The sequence below is a fragment of the Stylophora pistillata genome, chromosome 3 (assembly GCF_964205215.1).
Source record: "Stylophora pistillata chromosome 3, jaStyPist1.2, whole genome shotgun sequence".
NCBI lineage: Eukaryota > Metazoa > Cnidaria > Anthozoa > Scleractinia > Pocilloporidae > Stylophora > Stylophora pistillata.
This window is the reverse complement of record NC_142521.1, coordinates 32,178,784-32,200,204: the sequence shown is the minus strand read 5'-3', so window position 1 is coordinate 32,200,204 and position 21,421 is coordinate 32,178,784. Positions and strand designations below refer to the sequence as shown.

The 21,421-nt window shown below is 38.3% G+C and overlaps 2 protein-coding genes and 1 pseudogene across 2 annotated transcripts; 2 read left to right on the top strand and 1 right to left on the bottom strand.

Annotated features, from left to right (window-relative positions):
* Positions 1 to 7,297: 7,297 nt before the first annotated feature.
* Positions 7,298 to 10,697, top strand: LOC111329620 (adenosine receptor A2a). Its single transcript, XM_022934362.2, has 2 exons — positions 7,298 to 7,625; positions 8,566 to 10,697. Exon 2 carries the CDS (start codon positions 8,591 to 8,593, stop codon positions 9,554 to 9,556), a length of 966 nt encoding a protein of 321 aa, XP_022790097.2. The 5' UTR covers positions 7,298 to 7,625; positions 8,566 to 8,590; the 3' UTR covers positions 9,557 to 10,697.
* Positions 10,698 to 12,174: 1,477 nt separating this feature from the next.
* LOC111329628 (galanin receptor 2a-like) lies at positions 12,175 to 14,879 on the top strand. The gene is made up of 2 exons (XM_022934372.2): positions 12,175 to 12,210; positions 13,044 to 14,879. The coding sequence occupies exons 1-2, from the start codon at positions 12,193 to 12,195 to the stop codon at positions 14,013 to 14,015; spliced, it is 990 nt and encodes a 329-aa protein (XP_022790107.2). The 5' UTR covers positions 12,175 to 12,192; the 3' UTR covers positions 14,016 to 14,879.
* On the bottom strand, positions 14,521 to 17,219 carry LOC148735662 (uncharacterized; annotated as a pseudogene).
* Positions 17,220 to 21,421: the final 4,202 nt, after the last annotated feature.

The window sequence follows — 21,421 nt, the reverse complement described above, 5'->3', positions numbered from 1 at the left end:
GCTGATTGCCAACGTGGTTACCCTATACTTTAGATCGAATTGTATCGTATTGTATTATTTTGAATTTTAGATCGAATTGTGTGTATGTGTGCTATCACATTAGATACGATTCTCCTCCGTATTGGATCTTCTTTTCGACGGAACAATATATATATACATTGCGCATACCTCACTAGGCTTTCCTAGTTTGAGCACTCTGGCATGGCTTAGACGATACCAAAAATGTGATATCGTTCGGGGTAACCATATCGGTTCTCCCCCGTCCTAGCATCAGCACTGCACTGATGAGGCCCAGAAGGTCGGAACGGTACTGTCTGCAGTTAGATATAGCTCTTTGGCATACAAAGCTCTGCTTTTATGTCCAAATTGAGCACTGTGGAGTGAGTCATTGCCGCTAGCATTGCACGTAGCTCTCTAGGCTTCCCTAGTTTGAGCACTCTGGCATGGCTTAGACGATTCCACAAATGTGGGATCGTTCGGGGTAACCATATCGGTTCTCCCTCATCCTAGCACTCCACTGATAAGGCCCAGAAGGCCAAAACGGTACTGTCTGCAGTTATATAATTATATATATATATATATATATTTATTATGAGAGGAAAAAAGGACGCAACTACATTTCCCGACAAGCCTGTTTCGTGAATCGCTTCACTCTTCAGGGGTTTTTCAGAGTGAAGCGATTCACGAAACAGGCTTGTCGGGAAATGTAGTTGCGTCCTTTTTTCCTCTCATAATATTTATTCTGCTCTGCTTCAACGTATTGAGCACTGTTCCACGCGAAAATCGACTTGCAGACTTCCTATATATATATTTATATATATATATATTGTGGGAGGAAAAAGACAAGTAAAGAACTTGTAGTTTACTTGTCTTTTTCCTCCCACAATATATACTTCGCTCTACTTCTATGTATTGAGCACTGTTCTACGAAAATCAAGTCACACTTTATATATATATATATATAACTTCCTCCTGTCCCAGCTGCAGAATCTCAACATAAACATTGGTCTATACCGAGACGACGGCCACAACCGACGCCACACCCAGGAACACTGAAAATAGCAAAAAAAAGATATGCCGCATTTTTAACGCTAACGGACTCCGCATCACCATAGAAGCTAACAAACAAGTAATCAACTTCCTGGACGTCACATTTAACCTCAGCCAAAACACCTACCAGCCATATACCAAACCCAATACCACACAACAATACGTCCACCGCGAAAGCAACCACCCACCGTCCACCACGAAAAACATCCCCGCCGGCATCAACAGACACTTATCATCCCTCTCATCCGACAAAACCTCCTTCGACCAAACCACTCCCGCCTACCAGAAAGCATTAAACACCAGTGGTTACAACTACACACTCCTCTACGAACCAACGCACAAACAAAGTCGCAAGAACCGCCAACGCATCATGATCATGATGCGTTGACCCGCCTTTCACCAAGAACACCAGCACTAGCATCGGACATAAATTCCTCGCGCTGATTGACAAACACTTCCCCAAAGATCATAAGCTCCGCAGAATTTTCACTACACTACACGAAGCGAGCAATTTGGCATCTGTTTTATCAAAGTTTGTATAATGTGTAAGACTTGTGATAGTAAAAGAGGAAAAAAAAGAAAACTTTAGCTCTAGGTAGCTTTAAGAAGCTTTAAAAATTGAACGACACAAAATCGATTGCGTTCTTTAGTCTTCCAAAAAATTTTCTAATAAGATATTTTATAAAATATTGTCCATGTCTAATCACAATTCATTGACAAACGAGGAATTCTATATATTGATGATGACTTTTTCCTCACCTATGAAAAATAAATCATCACCTCTTAAATGGCGAGCGCGCTTTGTTCGCGGCTTTATCTTTATTACGGTGTCCAATTTACAATTTCAACTGAGTCGATATAACTAGATTACCTTGTTACCCCCACCGACGCAGCACCACAGTTTCTTTAGAACTTTTAGCCTCTATTCATGTATCTTAACATCCTTGTTTCAATAAAAACCAAGTGGTCTTGGTGGTGAAAGCATTTGTTTTGATGATAATGTTCTTCAAAAATTTCTAGCGATAATTTCTAGCCTCCTGGCGGTCTCCCCTCTTAAATACGGATGTCCACACAAATCGTGGATATGCGAACATAGAAACATATAATGTGGGGATTCGATATGCAAATTTTTTTACGTCAGCACGGCCCTAGGGGTCTGGGGAGAGTGTACATCCTAATAAAGATGGCGGTCCGATTATCTGGTGCACCTGTGAGTAAGATGATGTTTTTTTTTAATTTGTTTAATGGTTTAAAAACAAATATTACCTCGCACCAAAGGGCTGAATTGCATAATATTTTACAATGATATACTATGTTATAACAGATACATACAGGAGTATAATACATACAAGAGTATAATAAAAATTAAAATTGTATCAGAAACTATAAAAAGATAAAATGTCGCTAAGATTGAGTAATACTAGGCACTAGGCGGGCTTGATCAATCGAATATTCACACAGTGTTGTTTGCTAGTCGGCACATGCTCGGGATGAAGGACCGCTGTAAACGCTTGGTGCGCACGCTAGGGAGGTCGTACTTTCTAATTCTCCTTAGGGTTATAATTGTTTACATGATTGGTAGGAAATAAGTGAGATAGTTTGTGGTCATTAGAGATTGCATCAAACAGTTAACATCACTGTTCCTCGCGCTGAGACTGCAAGGTGTCTAAATTATAGTTAGTTCAAGCATAGATTGTAAGAACAATCTGGTAAGATGATACTTGACGCCCTTTTCTGTACTCGTTCAATATCATTGCTTAAATACTCGGGCAATGCATCGTAAAAAACAGGCGAACAATATTCCATGACAGGTCTAATAAAAGTGCAATAAAATTTGATTATATTACGAGGTTTCACTCCCACTCTCCTGAGGAGAACCAAGAAATATAATCTCTTATCGGCTTTCTCGATAGCCTCAGATATATGATCATTCCACGTAAGATCATTAGAGAACGTCACATCTAAGATCTCGGCAGAGCTAACAACAGAGAGATCCTTCCCATTAACGGTTACAGGCTCGAAAACATGCTTGTTCTTCTTAAAGTCGATGTTCATGACTTTACACTTATCGGCATTTAGCTGCCTTTGTTGATCGCACGACCAGGTTTCAACAGCGTGAACTGCACTTTGGATGTTGCTCGACTCTCCTCGCGGCACGATCTTGGTTACAGTAGTGTCATCCACATATTTCCAGGAACAGAATCCACGGACCCTCAGGTCATTTATCACTAGGATAAATGACCAAGGCCCCAGTTTAGTGCCCTGCTGGACGCCAGCAGGGACCAGGCCCCATTCCTAGAAACAGTCCCTGGACAGCTTGACACGTTGTTGGCGATCTGTAAGAAAGTCAGCTACCCAGCAGGCGACACTGGGTGTGACTGCAACAGGTCACTACAATAATAGGCAGAGAAAAACGCTCTCTTTTTAACTTTTGTAAACGTATGGCAGGTTATGAATGGCGTTAACGAAAACGGGGAAGGGGAAAAGCGGACGAATAGAGCCTTAATTTGCTGTTAGCGTGCTAAGTTTTGCGCACAAGACGAAGGAAAAGTGAGGTCACTCAAACGTAAAAAGGTGTGAAATCACACTTTCTTTGTTCCCTTCGGCTTGCGGACAACATGTTTTCTTTTATATTTATTGCGCCAGTGGTTGAATAATCTAAACTGCCGGCAAAAGAGCTAGTTTTCAAAATCAGTTTTTACTGTCCGCCCTCCGTGTATCTTAAGTTGGCCCCAAATTTTATAATCATATAGCACGTTATAAAATGGAGTTAAGGAAAATGAGCGAAAGGGAAAAGCGGAGGATTTGAACTTTGTTTCACCGTTAGAGTTCTTAGCATGATAACGCGCCAACTTAACAGACACTTTAAAGACTCGACTGTGAACTAGCGGTTTGTTATTCAAATACAAATGACTTCCAAGTTTGATTGCGAAAGCGCTACTACTCTTTCCTGTAGACTACGACACCCACGAATTTTTTTGCCACCTTGAGCTCTAGAGTAACGTTTTTAAATAAACATCACGTAAGACGGAAAAGTCTGGTGCCTTTCAATGTACTACGTGATTGGTTTGAAACAAACTCACAACATTACTCTGAAAGTGGCAAAAATAATTCGTTGGGTGCAACAGTCCACTGGGAAGAGTAGTAGCGTGCCCAGAAACATTCTCGTCCCAATAGCCGTTTTGGTCTCTCTTAGCCGGCTCCGACTAAGAGACCCCCTTTAGATGTATCTAGGCTGCAACAATCATCACCACACACTCCTCCACAAAGGCTGTGTTTGTAACACTAACCGCTTCCGAAGAAATTTGAATTTCGCGCTCGGTGAGCTGGCTACGCGCCGGGGATTACTAACCTTGGTCTTGCGAACAATAGAAACCCTTTCCTTCAAACAATAGACAAGGACATAAAAGGAGCAAAAACTTGACTTATTGTTCAGCCAAAATCCTAACCGAAAGTTTGATATGATGCAGTGAACTTCTTTAAACTGTTACAATATTTCAATTCCTTTATAAATACTGTTATTTACTCGTTAAGAATGCCTGAATTCAGGAAGGCAATTTTTGAGGCTTTTAATAGTAGGCGAAGTTAAAATCAAAACAAAGATAAGGATATCTCCCTCAGAAACCTTCAAGGAGACACACTGAGTGCAGTGGATGGTGTTCCTATTCATCACTAAATCTACGCTTTTTGTATGGGAACCGAAAACATCGTCCTATCAGAATTGAACTAATCGAATCTTCGAAGGAAGTGTTTTGCTTTTCATAGTTCTCGAAGTTTGAGAAAAAGTTCCAGCCGTAGAACTTTCGTAAGTGTATCAGTAGTTTGAGCTCATGGTCCAACAGACCTTTCGCCTGTCAAAATCATGTGAACGATGGAAAATGTTCGTGGCATGAGATACATATCAGCAAGGGCAGAGTATGATGAAATAAGTGCGATCTCTGATTTTGACGGCAGTGGTACTTAAATGAAAGACTATGTGGCAGTTAAAAGGTTTTGTAATCGTAAAACGGCAGCTAAACACATAGTGATATTCGTCCTTCAAGGTGAATTAATTGTAACCTTGTAGTTCAGCTGCACAGGCCTCAATTTGATAATTCTGAAATTTCCATTCCGTTCCTTCCATTTTTGGAATCTTTTTATTACAACATGAGCAACTATTTGAAGATGGACATGTCCATTATACAGTCAAGACTAGAGAATCTTTTCAAATTAGCTTTAGACACAACGAATATGAAATTCGTGAATCAGAACTGAACTGCGGTTATAGAAAAGTGTAGTAACGAGCACTGTTTAAGCAATAGTGAAAATCAGACCTGAAAAAATTCAGGCCTGTACGGGATTCGAACCACTGACCTCTGCGATACTAGTGCAGCGCTCTACCAATTGAGCTAACAAGCCAACGGGAGCAATCCAGGCCAACCAGTTGGCTCAATTAGTAGAGCGCTGCACTAGTATCGTAGAGGTCAGTGGTTCGAGTCCCGTACAGGCCTGAATTTTTTCAGGTCTGATTTTCACCATTGCTTAAATAGTGCTCTTTACTGCGAGGATCGTGCACAAAATTAATTCAAAGTAGCTTTCTTCGGCACATATATTTATCAAATGTGTAACATGGGGTAAGTGTTGTGCTAGGATTGTAACGTTGTGGACTGACCGTTGGGATTGAGGCGTCACGCGTGCGTTGTAGGTTTGTAAGGGGTTTCAGAATCAATGTGATTTGTATCTTCAACAAAGTTCATGTAAATGCTATACCAAATATCTCATTAATGAACTGTAGGTTGAGGTGATAGCTTAAAGCTGAAAGCCGGACTTCACAGTTATCTTTTCCTTACCTCTGCTAACGATTAACCAATTAAACGTGCACATATCACTGAAGGAAAATCAATGAAAATAAACACTGAAAGCAAGGGAAGGCCATAGAAAACATTTCGCTTTTCTCAAAAAAATCCACAACAAGTTGAAAATATCAATCTGATTGTCTTCACAATCAAGCATTTGTTCCATCTTTAAGTATATTTGTATTGCTTTTGTTCCGATATATTTTACGGTACGTTTGTAATGTTATCTTACTCCTGACCTTTTTTTGCTAAACAGAAGTCAGCTAGCTTGCCCCTGCAAATTGAAATGTATCGCCTTTCATGATCTCGGCAAAGAGCACTTAGTGCTTTTCAGTACTTTTCAGAGTGTCATTCTGCACAACGAAAAGCAAACAACCTTCTTAGTTACCGTCATCGGTGGTCAGGAAAGGCAGATAACGCCATGGTTTATACCAATGTATCCATAAATGTTGTGAGTTTGCCATGAATTTCTTATCATTTTCTTTGAATTCTAGTGAAAATGATGAGGAATTCACGACAAATTTGCCTTTTATTTTTTTTTTCTTCGTTTGCCCTCGGTTGCAGTAAGATCAAATAAAATTCATCAGAAAAAATATTTCCCGTGTCTGTGTTTCGTAAGTTGAACTTCGGGTGGAAATCCAAACAAATCAGGAGGGAGGTGGGGGGGGGGGGGGCTTTCTCAGTTTTTTTCATTATATCAACCCATGTTTCCGTGATTCCGAAAGTTAATCTCTACTTCTTTACCTCATTGCTCGGTTTTGGTCCATGAAGTAATATCTGAGATAGATTCACAATTGGTAAGCCGCAATAGAAGGGAGATGTTTGAAGGTGATAAATCAAATATTTGTTTCATTTCCAGATATCATCTTAATTAATTGTATTGTAAGAGGGTGAGTCTATCCATGTAAACATCGCTTCCTATATCTTATCTGTTGACATTTTAATCCTTGCGTACACTAGTGACCTATTCCTGTGATTGAAAATAAGTTTAGCAAACAAATATTTTTTCACCGGTTGGCACTGTCATTTTCTTGATTGCCTTTTCCGTCCAATATTTGTATTGTAATTAATGATTTTCGACACAACAAAAACGTTTAGTGTTTCACAAAAAAAAAAAACATCTAAGTGTTGTATAAAGGTCAGAATAAATTGTGTCTGATACAAGTTATTTTATGCAGATTAGTCAACAACGTATTTTGACGCTTTCCAATCTGCACAGATAATATTGTTGTGAATTCCTAAAACCAAGAGAAGAAAAATATCTCGAATAACTTCAACAATCAGCTGTTGGTATGTGTAATGAGTAAGGGAAGCTCTAAAATGGATCCCTCTTTTAGAAGGTTACTCTTTAGTGTCATTTGATTTTCCTTCTAAATTTCGCTCAAAGGGATGAGAGGATCTGACATATTTACCTTTAAGAACTTTCCTCTATTTCTATCAAAAGTACCGTCAATAATAATTGCGATAAAGAAAGGGAAAAATATTTGCTCTTGCTACGTAAACAAATATTTTCATCACCTATGTAGACTTGCTTCAGCAAGTTCACTCCATGGTATTCTAGCGAATCCGCTGAACCAATGCTGATACTATGGCCGTTTTGCTGCCCTGAAATCACATCAGAAGCTATTGACCATGCCTGATGTGGCTTGTACACTCATGACCATTTGATAATGGCGAGAAGACGATGGATATAGTCTGTTTGATCTGCCGAACAGTGGCAAGTGCTCGTAAATAATCCTGGTAAGATTTTATATAAACCTAAAACAATATATATATAGGCAAATCTTGGAGAGCCATTCTGATCATAGCTGGGAAAGAGTTATTTTAGGACCAGTTACAGATGGACAAATCAGTTAAAACTATCTTTTTGATCAATCATTCCAAATAAGAGGTCTGTAAATTGGAAATCGTATGAATTTCGGAAACGCGAAAATAAGTGGAGGTCAAGCAATTTGCCATCGTTGACGCCTTAGATAAAGACAAATATTGTAGCTCATTTTAACTTTTTAGGATACGTTGATGTTCCGCTTTTCTAGCGTTAGTTTTGTAGTACAGACTGAACCCAGTATGTTCCTTGGGACTGCTTTTAAGAAGACAGCAATATTTGAGGCTCTGAGCTTGTCACAAAGATCGTGCTATGTTAAAAAATTTGGGCAAAGGTCACCCTATAACTAACACAACTAACACAATTCTATGCTCATTTCCCTCTTTTACTCGCGTAACAAAACCTGCGTTGGAAAACAACGACAACAGGGCAAAAGTCGATTAATCGAGTGGTGTGTCGATTCTCTATTGGATTCCTTCTCCTGCCCTTTTTACTGATTGATTGTCTGGCTAGATGATTGATTGATTGCTTGAAATATTTCTTTGCTTAATGGTTTTTTTTCTTTTGTTGATCGACGGTGCTTTGAGCGGCCATATGCAAACAAGATACTGCATTTTATTGTTGTTGTTGTAGCCCAGGCGAAACACAGAAAAGAACACATCGAATTATTGGCACGAAATTGTAATTCAAATCACTATTGATGTATTTGCTACTTCGTTATAATTAGCTCGTAAAGAAATTTTCCAGACGGCATTCATTCGATTCGATATCCCTGAGACATGGCTCGGGAGGTTTTCTCCACAAACTCCTCGAACAAAAAGCAAAGTTTTTTTTTTTTATTTCTCATTACTACAGAGATCAATTCACAAAAGAACTCACAATGGACTTCAACCAATGGAACATTATTTGGAGTATCTGCTTTGGAGCAGTTGCCTTCCTGATAATCATTGGAAACTGTCTCTCCATTATGATCCTTCTCAAGCGCAGGCTTCGCAAACGTCCGCATTACTTATTGATAAGTTTAGCCATTGCGGACTTTTTGGTTGGTGTTTTTGCAATGCCTATTTACATGATCATCGTTATATCTGGAAACAGATTTGTTACAGTACTTGCTTTTGATTGCGTGGACATGTTCACTGGATTTTCGTCGGTGTTTACTTTGGTTTTAATATCCCTTGAAAGACTGAGCGCAATTGCCCAGCCTCTACGCCATCGACTGCTGACCTCACGCAGTTACACCTTTGCACTGATAGTACCATGGATTCTAGCAGTAGCCGTCACGTCTTCTCGCCTGCTGCTACAGTCGGCCGTCATAACAATACAGCAGTTCTTGTCCATTATTATCCTAAGCTTGTCGACACCATTGTGCGTGATGTGTCTTGCTTATTGCGTCATTATGCATAAGGAAACCCTTCGACCACACCGAGGTTACAGAGCAAGGAGCGAAGCCAGACTGTCCAAGACGGTGTGCCTAATAACTGGCATGTTCATTTTAACGTGGATGCCATTCCAAGTATTGGTCATTGTTATTCATAAATGCGCTCTATGTAGTAGAAGCGTACCTGTGTCAGTCGTATTCCTAATTAAGCTTTTGCAGTTCAGCAACTCGGTCGTCAATTTCTTCATATATTGTCTTCGAATGCCAGTATATCGCAGGGCGTTGTCTGCATTGTTTCGGAGCTGCAACTGCTTTGTCTCTCAAACACAAGTGCACCCTTTGTTCCAACATCAAAACACAAATGTCACAATAGTTTCCCTCTCGAGTTCGGTGTCTGTAAACCGCTGCAGGCAAGGACAAAGCGAAAATGCAGAAAATGTAATGGGTGCTCAAATCAATCAGATATAAAGCTGATTTTGTTGGCATGGAATCTTACAGGTTATCAATCTATGAAAAACCACGGCAGAAGAGGAAATTTTCTTGGGCATGACACAAGTCTGATCTGCATATCGAGTCAAAGTCAATTACCTGGTCACCCTTTTAGTATACCTGCCGAAAGAACGCTCACCTTAAAACTTTACTTGGTTTCTTTTACGTAAATCTCAATGCTTAAGTTCGTTTCCGACCTACCGCGAAAATATTAAGTTACAAGTTTGAACTGTCTCTATAAAAGAAGGAGAGGACAGGTATGGAAGGGATATTATCATAGAAGGTGTAGTTGTTTCACGTAGGTATCTCAGACTTGATTCAAATACCCCTTGCCCTACAGTCAATCACATTCATCAATTTATTATCTTGTATGATGGGAAGAAAAGCCTAACAGGACTTTGGACTCGAAAAAAGTGACAATCGATGAAAAAAAGACGTCAATGAAAGACTTTGCAGATGATTAAACTTCACCAAAACCCTCGCTCCTGGTTATCTTTATAACTATGCATGCTTTTAAATAGAAAAATTTTTAGTGGCTTGGATATTTCAGTTTCAGTTATTTGTTTCTTTTTTTTTCTTAAATTGCTACTTCGAGAGTTCGACTTATACTAATATTCAGTCAACTATAGAATTTAGTGCAAAATGATGAATCTTTGCTGTTTGTCTAGTAGACTGAAATTTAAAGAAAGATGTATACATAAAGTACGATAGCACATGAAAAAAATTCCACTGCATTTATCATCACCTGAGGTATAATCCGTAAACAAATTATTCGCCTTAAGCTTAATCACCACTTTCTAAATATCTCTTCTAAATCTCCTTATAGGTCTATTGTTGTAAATACTTACCAAGATGAAAATAACACGGCGAATGAGACTGAAAGAATCGGAAAAGAATAAACTTTGACGAGAATATATTTTGAAGAATATGGAGCTCCGTGATTGTGATCTTCCGCTCTACTCAGTTTATGACATAAAAATAAAATACTCTTTTCTTCAGTGACCAATTTACTGATTTGCCTGTTTTATACTTGGTAATTCTTCTTGGTGGGTAAATGATGAATATGATGGTGTTTAATGTATGCGCCAACAATAAGAGAAATAAAGGCAATGTGATCTTAGTACCTATGCATGTCGATAATTTCCGAGGATTATAATGACATATTAAGTAAATGGAATGAAAGGAAAGGGTGTAAATTGATTATCAAAGCTCACATCTCAATTTTCACCTGCTTATTCCTTGCCGTGTAAATATTTGTTTCAAAATATGGGAACTAGATAAAAAGCACTTTCAGCTTTACCGCAGCGGCCTAGCTTTATAATTACTTAAGTGAATGAGAATAATGAAAAAAATAGCAGACCATTGCGGCTGGAAGGGCCAATCAAGTAGGCAGGTTTAATTAATCAGAGTATTCTTAACCTTGCCGAGGTTGGTATCAAAACAAGGGAAGTTCATAGGATTAAAAAAACTCACTTTCATCTTACCCACAGCAGGTGGTTTATAATTACTTAAGTAAATGGAAACCAGATATAGTCACAGACGAGCAGCAATTTCTGAAACAAGGAGGAATATACATATTGACCCTGAAAGATTCACTTACTTACATCATTTCTTTTACTGAGGTGGAAACCAATGCAAATGTTACTCAAAACATGGAAATGGTTTCTATAAAATTAAGGGTCTGTAATACAGATGAAGCCATAATCCGTTTAGAAAAACTTGTTTTTTTTCCCTAGTCGGGCTATCGATACCCAATGTAAACATGCGACGAAGGGCTAACGCTCGAAAAGTCAATGCCAGAAATCTTTAAGGAGGCCAACTTCCAAACTTCCCACAGACTTCCCACTATAGTTTCTTGAGAAACTTACTCCCCTTTTATGTTAGAAATAATCGAATTGTGGGCTAGCTCCTGGACCATTTTCCCATTTCAGCGTCTGTGCTAGGCAGCACATACATTCACTGCAAGTATATCTAACCCACTCTGTCGGCGCATTGAGTAAGTAGGATATTTCAGGGTTGTCAGCATCATTTGCATTTGTAAGTTTAGTAAAAACAAATGGAATCTGTTGTAATGGTTATACCAAGAAACCCATTGCTTTGCATCAGGATTAAATTGCGAATATTTTACCCAACAAAGAACTACCAGTGATACCCGTCAGGCCATCGTGCTTCCTTTAGCGATGTCATTTGTGATGCATTTTTTTTAATATATTCCTAATAAAGGTTAAGTTTTCAACCCAGCGATAATTCTTTCCCTTTAACTTTTAGAAGCATGATAACAGATAAGCAATTAAATGTTGCAATTGTTTTCGGTTTTGAGGAGGAAAACACATTTCTTGCTATAAAAGAATAGATCATTGAGGAAAATTAATTTAAATACGAAAAGGAGAGATGACGTGAGCACGACTGCAGAGCGCTTTGACGCACTTTATCCTTCCGTATTCCTGTTTTTGATTTAACCAAGTATTGGCTTTTAGAGCATTTTCACAATCATATTGGTTGTCGCTCACAGCACGAAAAAAATGCTTTTAGATTACCATTATATTTCAGTTGCTCATATCTTTGGATGCTTGATAAGCTTATCTCCATCAGTAACGATATCGTGCTCTAACTGCATGACTCACACATTTAAGGTAAGAACTTTTTACTCGATGATGGCAATTTTCTTTTTCTTGATTTATATTGGTTTTGTGGTTAAGATTGCTATCTAGGCCAAAATTTTGAAATGCTTAAGCTGATTTCGTTCAGCGTATAGTTTTCATCCACTTTTAAAGCCTTTAGATTTTAACCTTTGGCAAAGATGAACCTCTGCAGTAAACTGACTAAAGGTTTAGTGCGATATAACGCTACTCAAAAGCTAAGATGTGTTAGATTAACGGTTACTAAGTGTTACTCCTAGATCAGCTTAAAAGCGATTGTCTTTATTTTTCCTCATATATTGTTTCCTTCCCTGTAGTCTCGACAACAACAGAAATAACTATAAAGTAAAGAAGATTAAGAATCGGTTTGTCAAGAAACGATCTGTTCAAAAAGTGATCTTAAGCTGACGGTCAAAACTGAATGAATGAAAATTTTACTTCTCGACCTCAAATCGATAAACAATTTGTCACTAGCGATAATTTTCTTTCATATCTAGCAAACCCTTGTTACAAACAGTTGTGTAGTCAATCGATTAAGCATGCACTCATCATAAATCCGTATGAAAAAAGAAAAATAATAACAACCACATCATTGAGTGGCTCTAGATTAAATAGGGCTTTTACCTAGCTTTCTTAACGTTGATTTCAAATACAATTCCCTCCATTTACGGTGGACTACGAGATGACAAATTGGCTTTCTCCAAGTAACCAAAATAACAACTTTGATAGAAAAAAAAACTTACAAACACGAAGCAGTTCTTCTCCTTTGCGAGCTTTTAATTTGTCATGATACGATGAATCAATATAATTATTCCTCTATGTTTCAGGAACTACTGTTTAACCCTGCATTGAATATGAACTTCCACAGATGGAATCTTTTCTGGAGTATATGTTTTGCATCGGTAGCAGTTGTAACCATCGTAGGTAACTGTCTCTCCATTTCAGTTCTGCTGAGGCGAAGACTTCGTAAACGACCTCATTATCTACTTGTAGAATTGGCCCTTGCTGATCTCTTGGTTGGAATATTTGCGATACCGATTCTTATGATAACATCTATCTCGCACGAAAGAGTTTTGTCACAGTTCGTTTCTGATTGCGTCGACATGTTTACAGGTCTTTGGTCAGTATTTACCTTGGCCGTGATCTCTGTTGAACGGCTTTATGCTATTGCCCATCCCCTCCACCATCGGCAGCTCTCCTTCAAAAGCTACATCATTGCCCTGGTAATGCCATGGGCATTCTCTATTATCGTGACGTCAACGCGTGTGCTGCTTTATTTTGGCATCATGACAACTCATCATTTCGTAGCTGTTATGATTGTCAGCCTATCGACTCCATTATTGACATCTTTCATCTCCTACGGCATCATCGGGAATTTGCAAGCTTCTAGACCACTAAATGACTTGAGAGCTAGAAGTAACTCTAAGTTAGCTTATGTACTGCTCTTGATTACGGGAACGTTTTTCCTAACATGGCTTCCGTTTCAAATTTTGGTTATAATTTTTAATATCTGCATATCCTGTCGAGGCATCCCTGGTGTGATAGTTTACGTAATCAAGCTTCTCCAGTTTAGTAATTCTTTCATCAATTTTATCATCTACTGCTTACGGATGCCAACTTATAGGAAAATAGTTCTTGAAACTATTCTGAGACTCAAACGCAGTCTTACTGGGCAACGGGAGCTTAAACCTACTATATTCAAGCAGTCCAATATCTCACTTATTTCCTTCACCAGCACACTGACTTTACACAACATGAAAAATATATCATATGAAAATAGTCCAATAGGGTATTACTAGAGAATGAATCGAAGAAATAAACATGAACTTTTTCTGCATTAAAAAACAAGATAATAGGAAAAGAGTAAAAAGCTATGAGCTTTCTTTTATCAATAATACATTTTTTGGAAATGACATTGTGGCCCACAGGTCATCTCTGTGATCACACCTCTGAATCAGTCATTTTAACGTCATGTTTAAATAATGCATTTCTCCCTGCATGAAAAAAAAAATTGTTGCGGTGAGCTCTGTCAGCGATCAATGTTTAGAGCAGTCTCGTGGATGAGAACGTATAGGAAGATGTAGTGAGAACATAGATGTATGTAAAAAATTCAGCACCTTGACCTCTTGGCACTCGAACCCATTCCCTATTAATGTTGAAGGTCTGGCTCAAAATCAAAGTGGAAAGTTGTCTGTTGCATGGTGCTTAAAAAGAAATATAGTCAAGGAATTCTTAGTAATTTTTTTCCTTCATTCTACGCTTTCCGTATTTCTTTTCCCAAAAAGAGAGCGTAGGGGATATTTATTACAGATGCGAAGTCTCCATTGTAGGATAAAAACTTAAGGAATAGAAAATATCTGTTAAGGTTGTCATTGAAAGCATAGTAATGCCATTACTAAACTGCTGCTTTAGCTCTCCTCCCTTCCAAGGAAAGCGATTTATAACTGCCTGTTTAAACTCAGTTATTCTGAAAGGATGGACAATAAAGTTAACGATTGAATTGCTGTTGTGTAAAAACTTGATGATATACACTACTACCACAGGGAGTTGTCGACAAGGAACGCGGAGGTTAAGGAAAACAACCAGAATCTCAAATGGCAGCTACGCGACGAGGAAACACTCTGTCAGCAACAATAAAGTTTTGCTTAACTTCTCGTCACTTTTAGATCTATATGGATTTGGTGATCGAGATTGAATTTTTTTCCAGATAAAGCGGTAACAATAAATCATAATTGCAAACGGGCTGGATGATAAAATGACACCGAGTTATGACAGAAAAGTGTAGGAGAAACCTCGTCGACGAAACCATCGCAGCTAAAATCCATCATGGGTAGGGCAATACCCACAACATGAATCCATTTACTAAGCGACCGGTGACGTAGGGGCCAACTAATGGCGTGCATTCTTTCTAAAGAAATTAAGGCAAGATGAAAATCGATGCGAGTCTAGAAAACATGTCGATAGAGTCAAACAAAACAATGAAGAATTTTGTGGTGTATTGGATGTGCAAGGTTATGTAAACTGGAATGGATAATAGTCCAACCAGCAAATCTGCTGTGGCTAAGCCCATCAAAAGAAAGTATGGACGCTTGCGAAGCCTGCATGTGGTAAATATGACGATGGTTAGCGAGTTTCCAGTGAAGATGACGAAGGCCAGTATACCAAAGGATAGGCTTCAGAACATGTTCCAAGTGTTGAAGTCTATGTTTTCGTCAGATTACCTCGGATTCCCTGAAAAATTAACACTTCGTATTAAATTAATAATGAAGAAACCTTTAAATAAACAAATCGAACAATCAATCAACTATATTTGACTAGAGTACCACTTGATAGTATTATGACCGAGAAGCTGAAGGTAATTAAATTGAACAAAAACACTATCCAAATGTTTAATTTAAAAAGAAATAAAACAAGATGCAAAAAAAGATCGGATAGCTGAGTAAAATTATAATGCAGTCGAACTAAAATGGTCCACTTTATTTCATCTTGATAAACAATAATAATAAAAATGAAAAATAGGAAATATTGCTTTGCTAGAAAATGATTGGATCTCTGTCGTGTTTTGTCGTATGAGTAAATTCGTTGTATGAGTAAATTCGGCGCAATTGAAAACATTTTTGAAATAGCATCTTCTGAGAATAGCCTGTCTTGATATTTCTTCGCAGCATGAGTGGACTTATAACAACTGTTCCTTTTGTATCGCGTTTATCACCGATACATTTAACAGTTTTCTATATGACGTTTCTTTATTAAAAAAAAATATATATATGTATATATTTAACTAACCGCAGACGGTACTTTTTTTTTTTTATCAATGTTTTATTTACAGAGGTAGTTGATTGCTTACAATGATTGATTATAATAATTGGATAATTTAGATACGGTGATTGGGATCACAACAAATCAGACAGTACTGTTTCGTCCTTCTGGGCCTCATCAGAGCAGTGCTGACGCCAGGGTGGAGAGAACCGAGACGGTCACCCCAAACGACCCAACCTTTGTGGTATCCTTTAAGCCATGCCAGAGCGCCCAAACTAGAGTAAACTAGCGAGCATGCGCAATTGCGCATATATATATATATATATATATATATATATATATCTTACAAAAAAATGTTAAGGCAAAAGTAGAGCGCCAATTTCATAGAATTGCTCAAGTAAAAAAAGCTTCAAATTGGCAGGCATAGAAATATTGAAATCACAAAAAAGAACATTCTGAAGTTACTCTCAAGCCTTGCTAACTTTGTCCTACTTTAAGATAATTTGATCATTTTCTAAGGAAACTCCAGGTCACTGAACTTCACTTACGTAGGGTATTTCACATAGTTTTTACAAAGTTTTTCTACGTATGGTGTCAAGCTGAAATTATGTAGATATAAAACATGATTATCAATAATTGTCAATGACCATAACGTCATTTTGTCAAGGGATATAAATTTGCCTTGTAGAAATAAATAAATGATATTTATCAGCCGGGAGGTCGGTATTGGGAAAAACTGTGCCCGAGGTATTGGATACCGCCCCGGGGCCGTAGGACTCGGGGCGGCACTCAGGACAGGGGGCACAGTTTTTCCCAATACTGACCGATCTATGCTGGTGAATAACATTAGTGTCAGTACAACCTAGACCAAAATATGCTAAAATGACTCAAATCTCGTTAAAACACAGCAGAATGGCAAGTAATTTAACACTAAGCAATCTCGGTAAAAACCTCTGTTCTGTGAATTACTGATACATTGACTGATCTAATTTTCAGTTGCTGATCTCGGTTATAAATTACAATTGGATCTAGCCGGGAATAGCTTCGAAGCCCAGGTAAAATCGGGATCATGTCAGAGTAGCGACAAGGGTAGGCAAATCGCTTGAGAAGGATACAAAGGCCCTCGGTTCCATCACATACTGTTCCTTGATCACATTTAAATATAGCAGGAATTTGCAGTGCATCTTCAAGGCGAGATGTGTGATGCTTCTCTGCCCTGAAATTGGCTGAACACTCGGCTCCATTTTGGTCCCGGCAAAGAAAATTTCGGATACTCTTGGTAAGGAAAGTCCAAATTATCTGACTTGCTCTCCTCATAAAGCAGCAAGAATTCTGCATCAGTAATAAAGCCCATTGCACGACTTATACACAGCAGTTCTCGAGTTTCCCTGAAAGAAGCCATATTAAACTCGAAAAAATCGCCGCGTTGCTCGCAAACTGAAGAAGCTTAACTTAATTTACCCGCCACGAACGCGGTGCACTCGACCCAGGCTCTCTTCGACGGTCGCGTACTTCAAGGCGTCCGCGTCCCCGTATCTTAAAGTCCCTAATTTGTTTCGTAAAAGTATTTCGCTATGCTTCAGTGACCTTGGCTCAGATTGGTCAAAAACTGCATGGAAATGAAGTTAGAGTTGCGAAACGAGATGAAACCGGCGTTGATTCTTTTGTTTTCCCTTTCTCTGGATTCTTTCTCGGGAGTTAAAAGTCCATTCCCAAAGAAAAAGTAGACAGATCTTCATCGGCTTGTTCGCGTGTTGCCATGTCTAGTTTAACTTTTTTGCGGAAGTTTTTCCCGTTTTTTAATGAAAATGCTGAAGTCACTCGCGAGAAAAAATTTTTTTCGCGAGGCATTTGTTTGCCGACCTCACCAGCGTACACAATGGAATATTGAAGCACGCTCGCGTTATTGAATTTGAGTACACGGATTTACAAGCTACCGTATTTTCTCGATTAAACGCCGGCCTCGAAAAAACAGGGTCAACACTGACGATTTTTTATTAAACGCCGGGGGCAAAATACGGTTTTTTAATACAAATTAGTGTGGATGGGGCCTGTTTTAATTTTTTATATGCAAATACGCTGGTCTAATCAAAGTTCATGTAACTCGACCCCGTTGACCTTAAGTTTTGTGGACCACAACAAATTATCTAGGACAAGAGTCGATTTAAAAAGAACTAATTATGGGAAATTTTCATTCAAGTTTAGGGGAGCAAAAATGTGGAATGAATTACCTAAAGACCTGAAAGAATCAAAATCATATACACAATTTAAGAGATTAATGAGAATCTATGTGCAAAATCATAGTTAAATTCTATGCTAGAGATAAAACTTCAAATCGTAATTTTATCAGCAAAGCAGCGAAATATCTTACGTTCATAATTAAACCATCTGCTATAAGTTACAGTTATTATTAGATGGGGATCTTCTTATAAAAGCTCAGTAGAGCTTGCTAAGATCTCCAGCCATAATATTATAGCTTATTTTAGCAGGCTTATAATTAAAGCTATGTAGTGCAATGACAAAACAAATAAATTAAAAAAAAAAAACAAAAAAACAAGGCGTGTACCGACCTCCATAATAGGGTATAACTGGACAAATCACAACATATCCAACGTCCCAAACATATTATTGAAAGATACAGAAGCCCATCCATGCGAAAGAAGATGAACTGAGCTGGTCCTGAATTGTTGTCGTTTTAACATTTTACTGCTTAAATAATATTACCGGAAGTCACGCACAAGAGCCGCGATTGGAAATACCGATCTTAAAAATTGTGTTTAAAGTTTTCCGATAATTTAAAACAGGCTACTTATTTTAGCAGAATACGTTAAAACGACCTTTCGTCCGAAACGCGTACATCGAAAACATTCTCTGCTGCGCTGCCGTAAGTCACGGATAATTACGCACTCGGTAATTCAGGCCCCGTCCACACTAATGTGTAGTGAAAGGAGAAACAGAAAGCTCACTTTTTCTTTCTGAATTAAATAGACAGTGTAAATCTGGCAGCGAAAAGTTTACTTATCCATATCTACATTTAATTTTTCAGCTTGGTAGCCTGCATGTTAACACCCCAAGTAAAATTCATGATGATCACCCAAGTTGTAGCTCCTCCAGGTCATAGTTCGTTCTGTTAACTATGTCCAGGTTGTAAAGATCACCTCGGCTTTTTCTTTCCTTTTAAATATCCCGTACTCAAAATTTTTCGAGAGGTCTTAGTTCTCGAGGGGTCTTAGTTTTCTAGGGGTCTTAGTTTTCGAGGGGGCTTAGTTTTCGAGGGGTCTTCGAGGGGTCCTAGTCTTCGAGGTAGACATTCTCACAAGTCGCGCTTTTGAGCGCGCAGCTCGACAGTGAGCGCAAAGCGCGAGCGAGCCGAACCGAACGAGCGAAGTTCCTGCGGGTCCTACCATACCAGAACAGAAAACCAAGCGAACAACTTTGAGAAAGTCTATTTTCGAGGGGGTCTTAGTTTTCGAGGAGTCTTAGTTTTCGAGGGGTCTTAGGTCTTAAGTCTTAGGTCTTAGGTCCTAGTTTTCGAGACACTCCATATTTGTGAAAACCTGCAACGAAGCTTAAAATGCTCTGCAAAGTGACTCGAGCGAAACGGATAACGCCCGCTGTGAGCGGGCCGGATGGAGAGAATACTGCCCGCTCTCGGAACCAATCAGATTTCAGGATTTGTAGGATACCGCCCACTCACGAACTGAGAAAAAATAATTTATTTATTTTTCCAAAATTTATGCAGGCAAATATTTCGCTCCTTTCATCCTCTTAGGCGGTTTGAATGCAACAGAAAAAGGTGCTTAACTGCGTAAAATGTTTACCTAAACATTTTACCAGTCAGGATGTCCGATACAAAACAATTTCTCGACCTTTTTTCGGCAATTTTTCTACGCTTTCAAGTTATTCAAATGAGGTTGACGCGTCCATGTTATTTTTCGAGTCATTATAAATTTAATCTAAACTCCAAAAAAATAAATTGAGTTTGTTGACACAATGCTACGCTTACAATTTGCTCGTCTTCTTCGCCCAAAGCTGATATTTATAAGATGTATTTACGCAAGGTTTCCAAAGATTGATGGGATTATGTTAGACAAAGTTTATAAAATGATCTTTTTTAGGGCTTCCTGAGTTAAAAAAAAAGATACATGGTAATGATGATAATCGGGAATGTGGCCATGATCCTATTTTTCTGCTTCCTGTGAGCAGCTGCAAATACAAATGAGCCAAATTCAGTTGAGGAAGTGGAAAGCGCTTCGTCATTGGGAGAAACAAAACTAGCAAACTATACCAACACTTGTTTCACCTTAAGATGAAATATTACAGTTTAACAAGAACGTTTCCTTTAGAACTGATTAAAAATTGGACTCCTAGAACTGCAACGATGAGAAATAGCAGCTCAAGCTTAGTTTTCGACGCTTTATGATGGTTCAGGCACACATTTTCTTAAAGCAGGAATCTCAACTGAGTTTTATACTGTGCTTCGTCTCCTTTTCTTTTGATCTGTTAGATTAAAAAAAATGGCAGAGGTCTGCGAAATTTTGATTAATATCCGTACATAGTGGGTTTTACGTGCATAAGGCGTTTGCATACCTGCATTTTTTTTCTTTTTATTGCTTGTGCGTTTGCTTGTTTTTCTGCTTGTTGAAAACAAAATTACTAGACAAAGTGCTTGCCTGTATCACGGAAACATTGACAAAGGAGTTACTAAACTGAGACACACGAAGCTAAAGAAAGCCATCTCCAAAAAGACATGCAAAATACGAATATAATGTTCACACCCTGATGTGAACTTCTATTAAGGAATATCAAACTCCCGATTCATTTAATCTTTTTTTCTTTTGCCAATTTTTTTTCGTTATTCTATGCCTGCACTTCGATCGGAAGTAGGTGATGTTGTGTCTTCAAATTTACAGTAAAAGCGATAACTGAGTGGTGAAAACCTCTCAGGTAGTAATTCCCTGGCATTGAAATAATGTATCAGTAGATAGCTTCGCGAGTAGATTTCAAACGAAAGGTTAATTGGGATCGAGAATAAAATCACGAATGAGTCAGCAATAATCAAACTTACCAATTTATTGCCTATTTTGAATCAGGATCGTTTTTATCTGACAAAAGCTGTGTAGCTGTCTTACTGTACTATACTATACTTACTGTCTTACCATTTTCATTTCACCATGTAATGCATACCAATCTGACAACAAAAAAACTAAGTGTGCCTAGTTTTGAAGGGGAAAGACGATTGAACACTAAACAGCTGTTGTACCATAACAAAGATAAAAAGGTTAAACTTTGGTTTTGAGACAGCATTAGCCCATCATTTACAATAAATACTTCATCAACAAAGGCAACAATATTGAATTTCGCCCCGGATAATCTTATGTAATGAAACCACGGGCCAAAATTCATCAATTGCATCGGGAATAAAAGAAGTTTGCATATAGTAGGC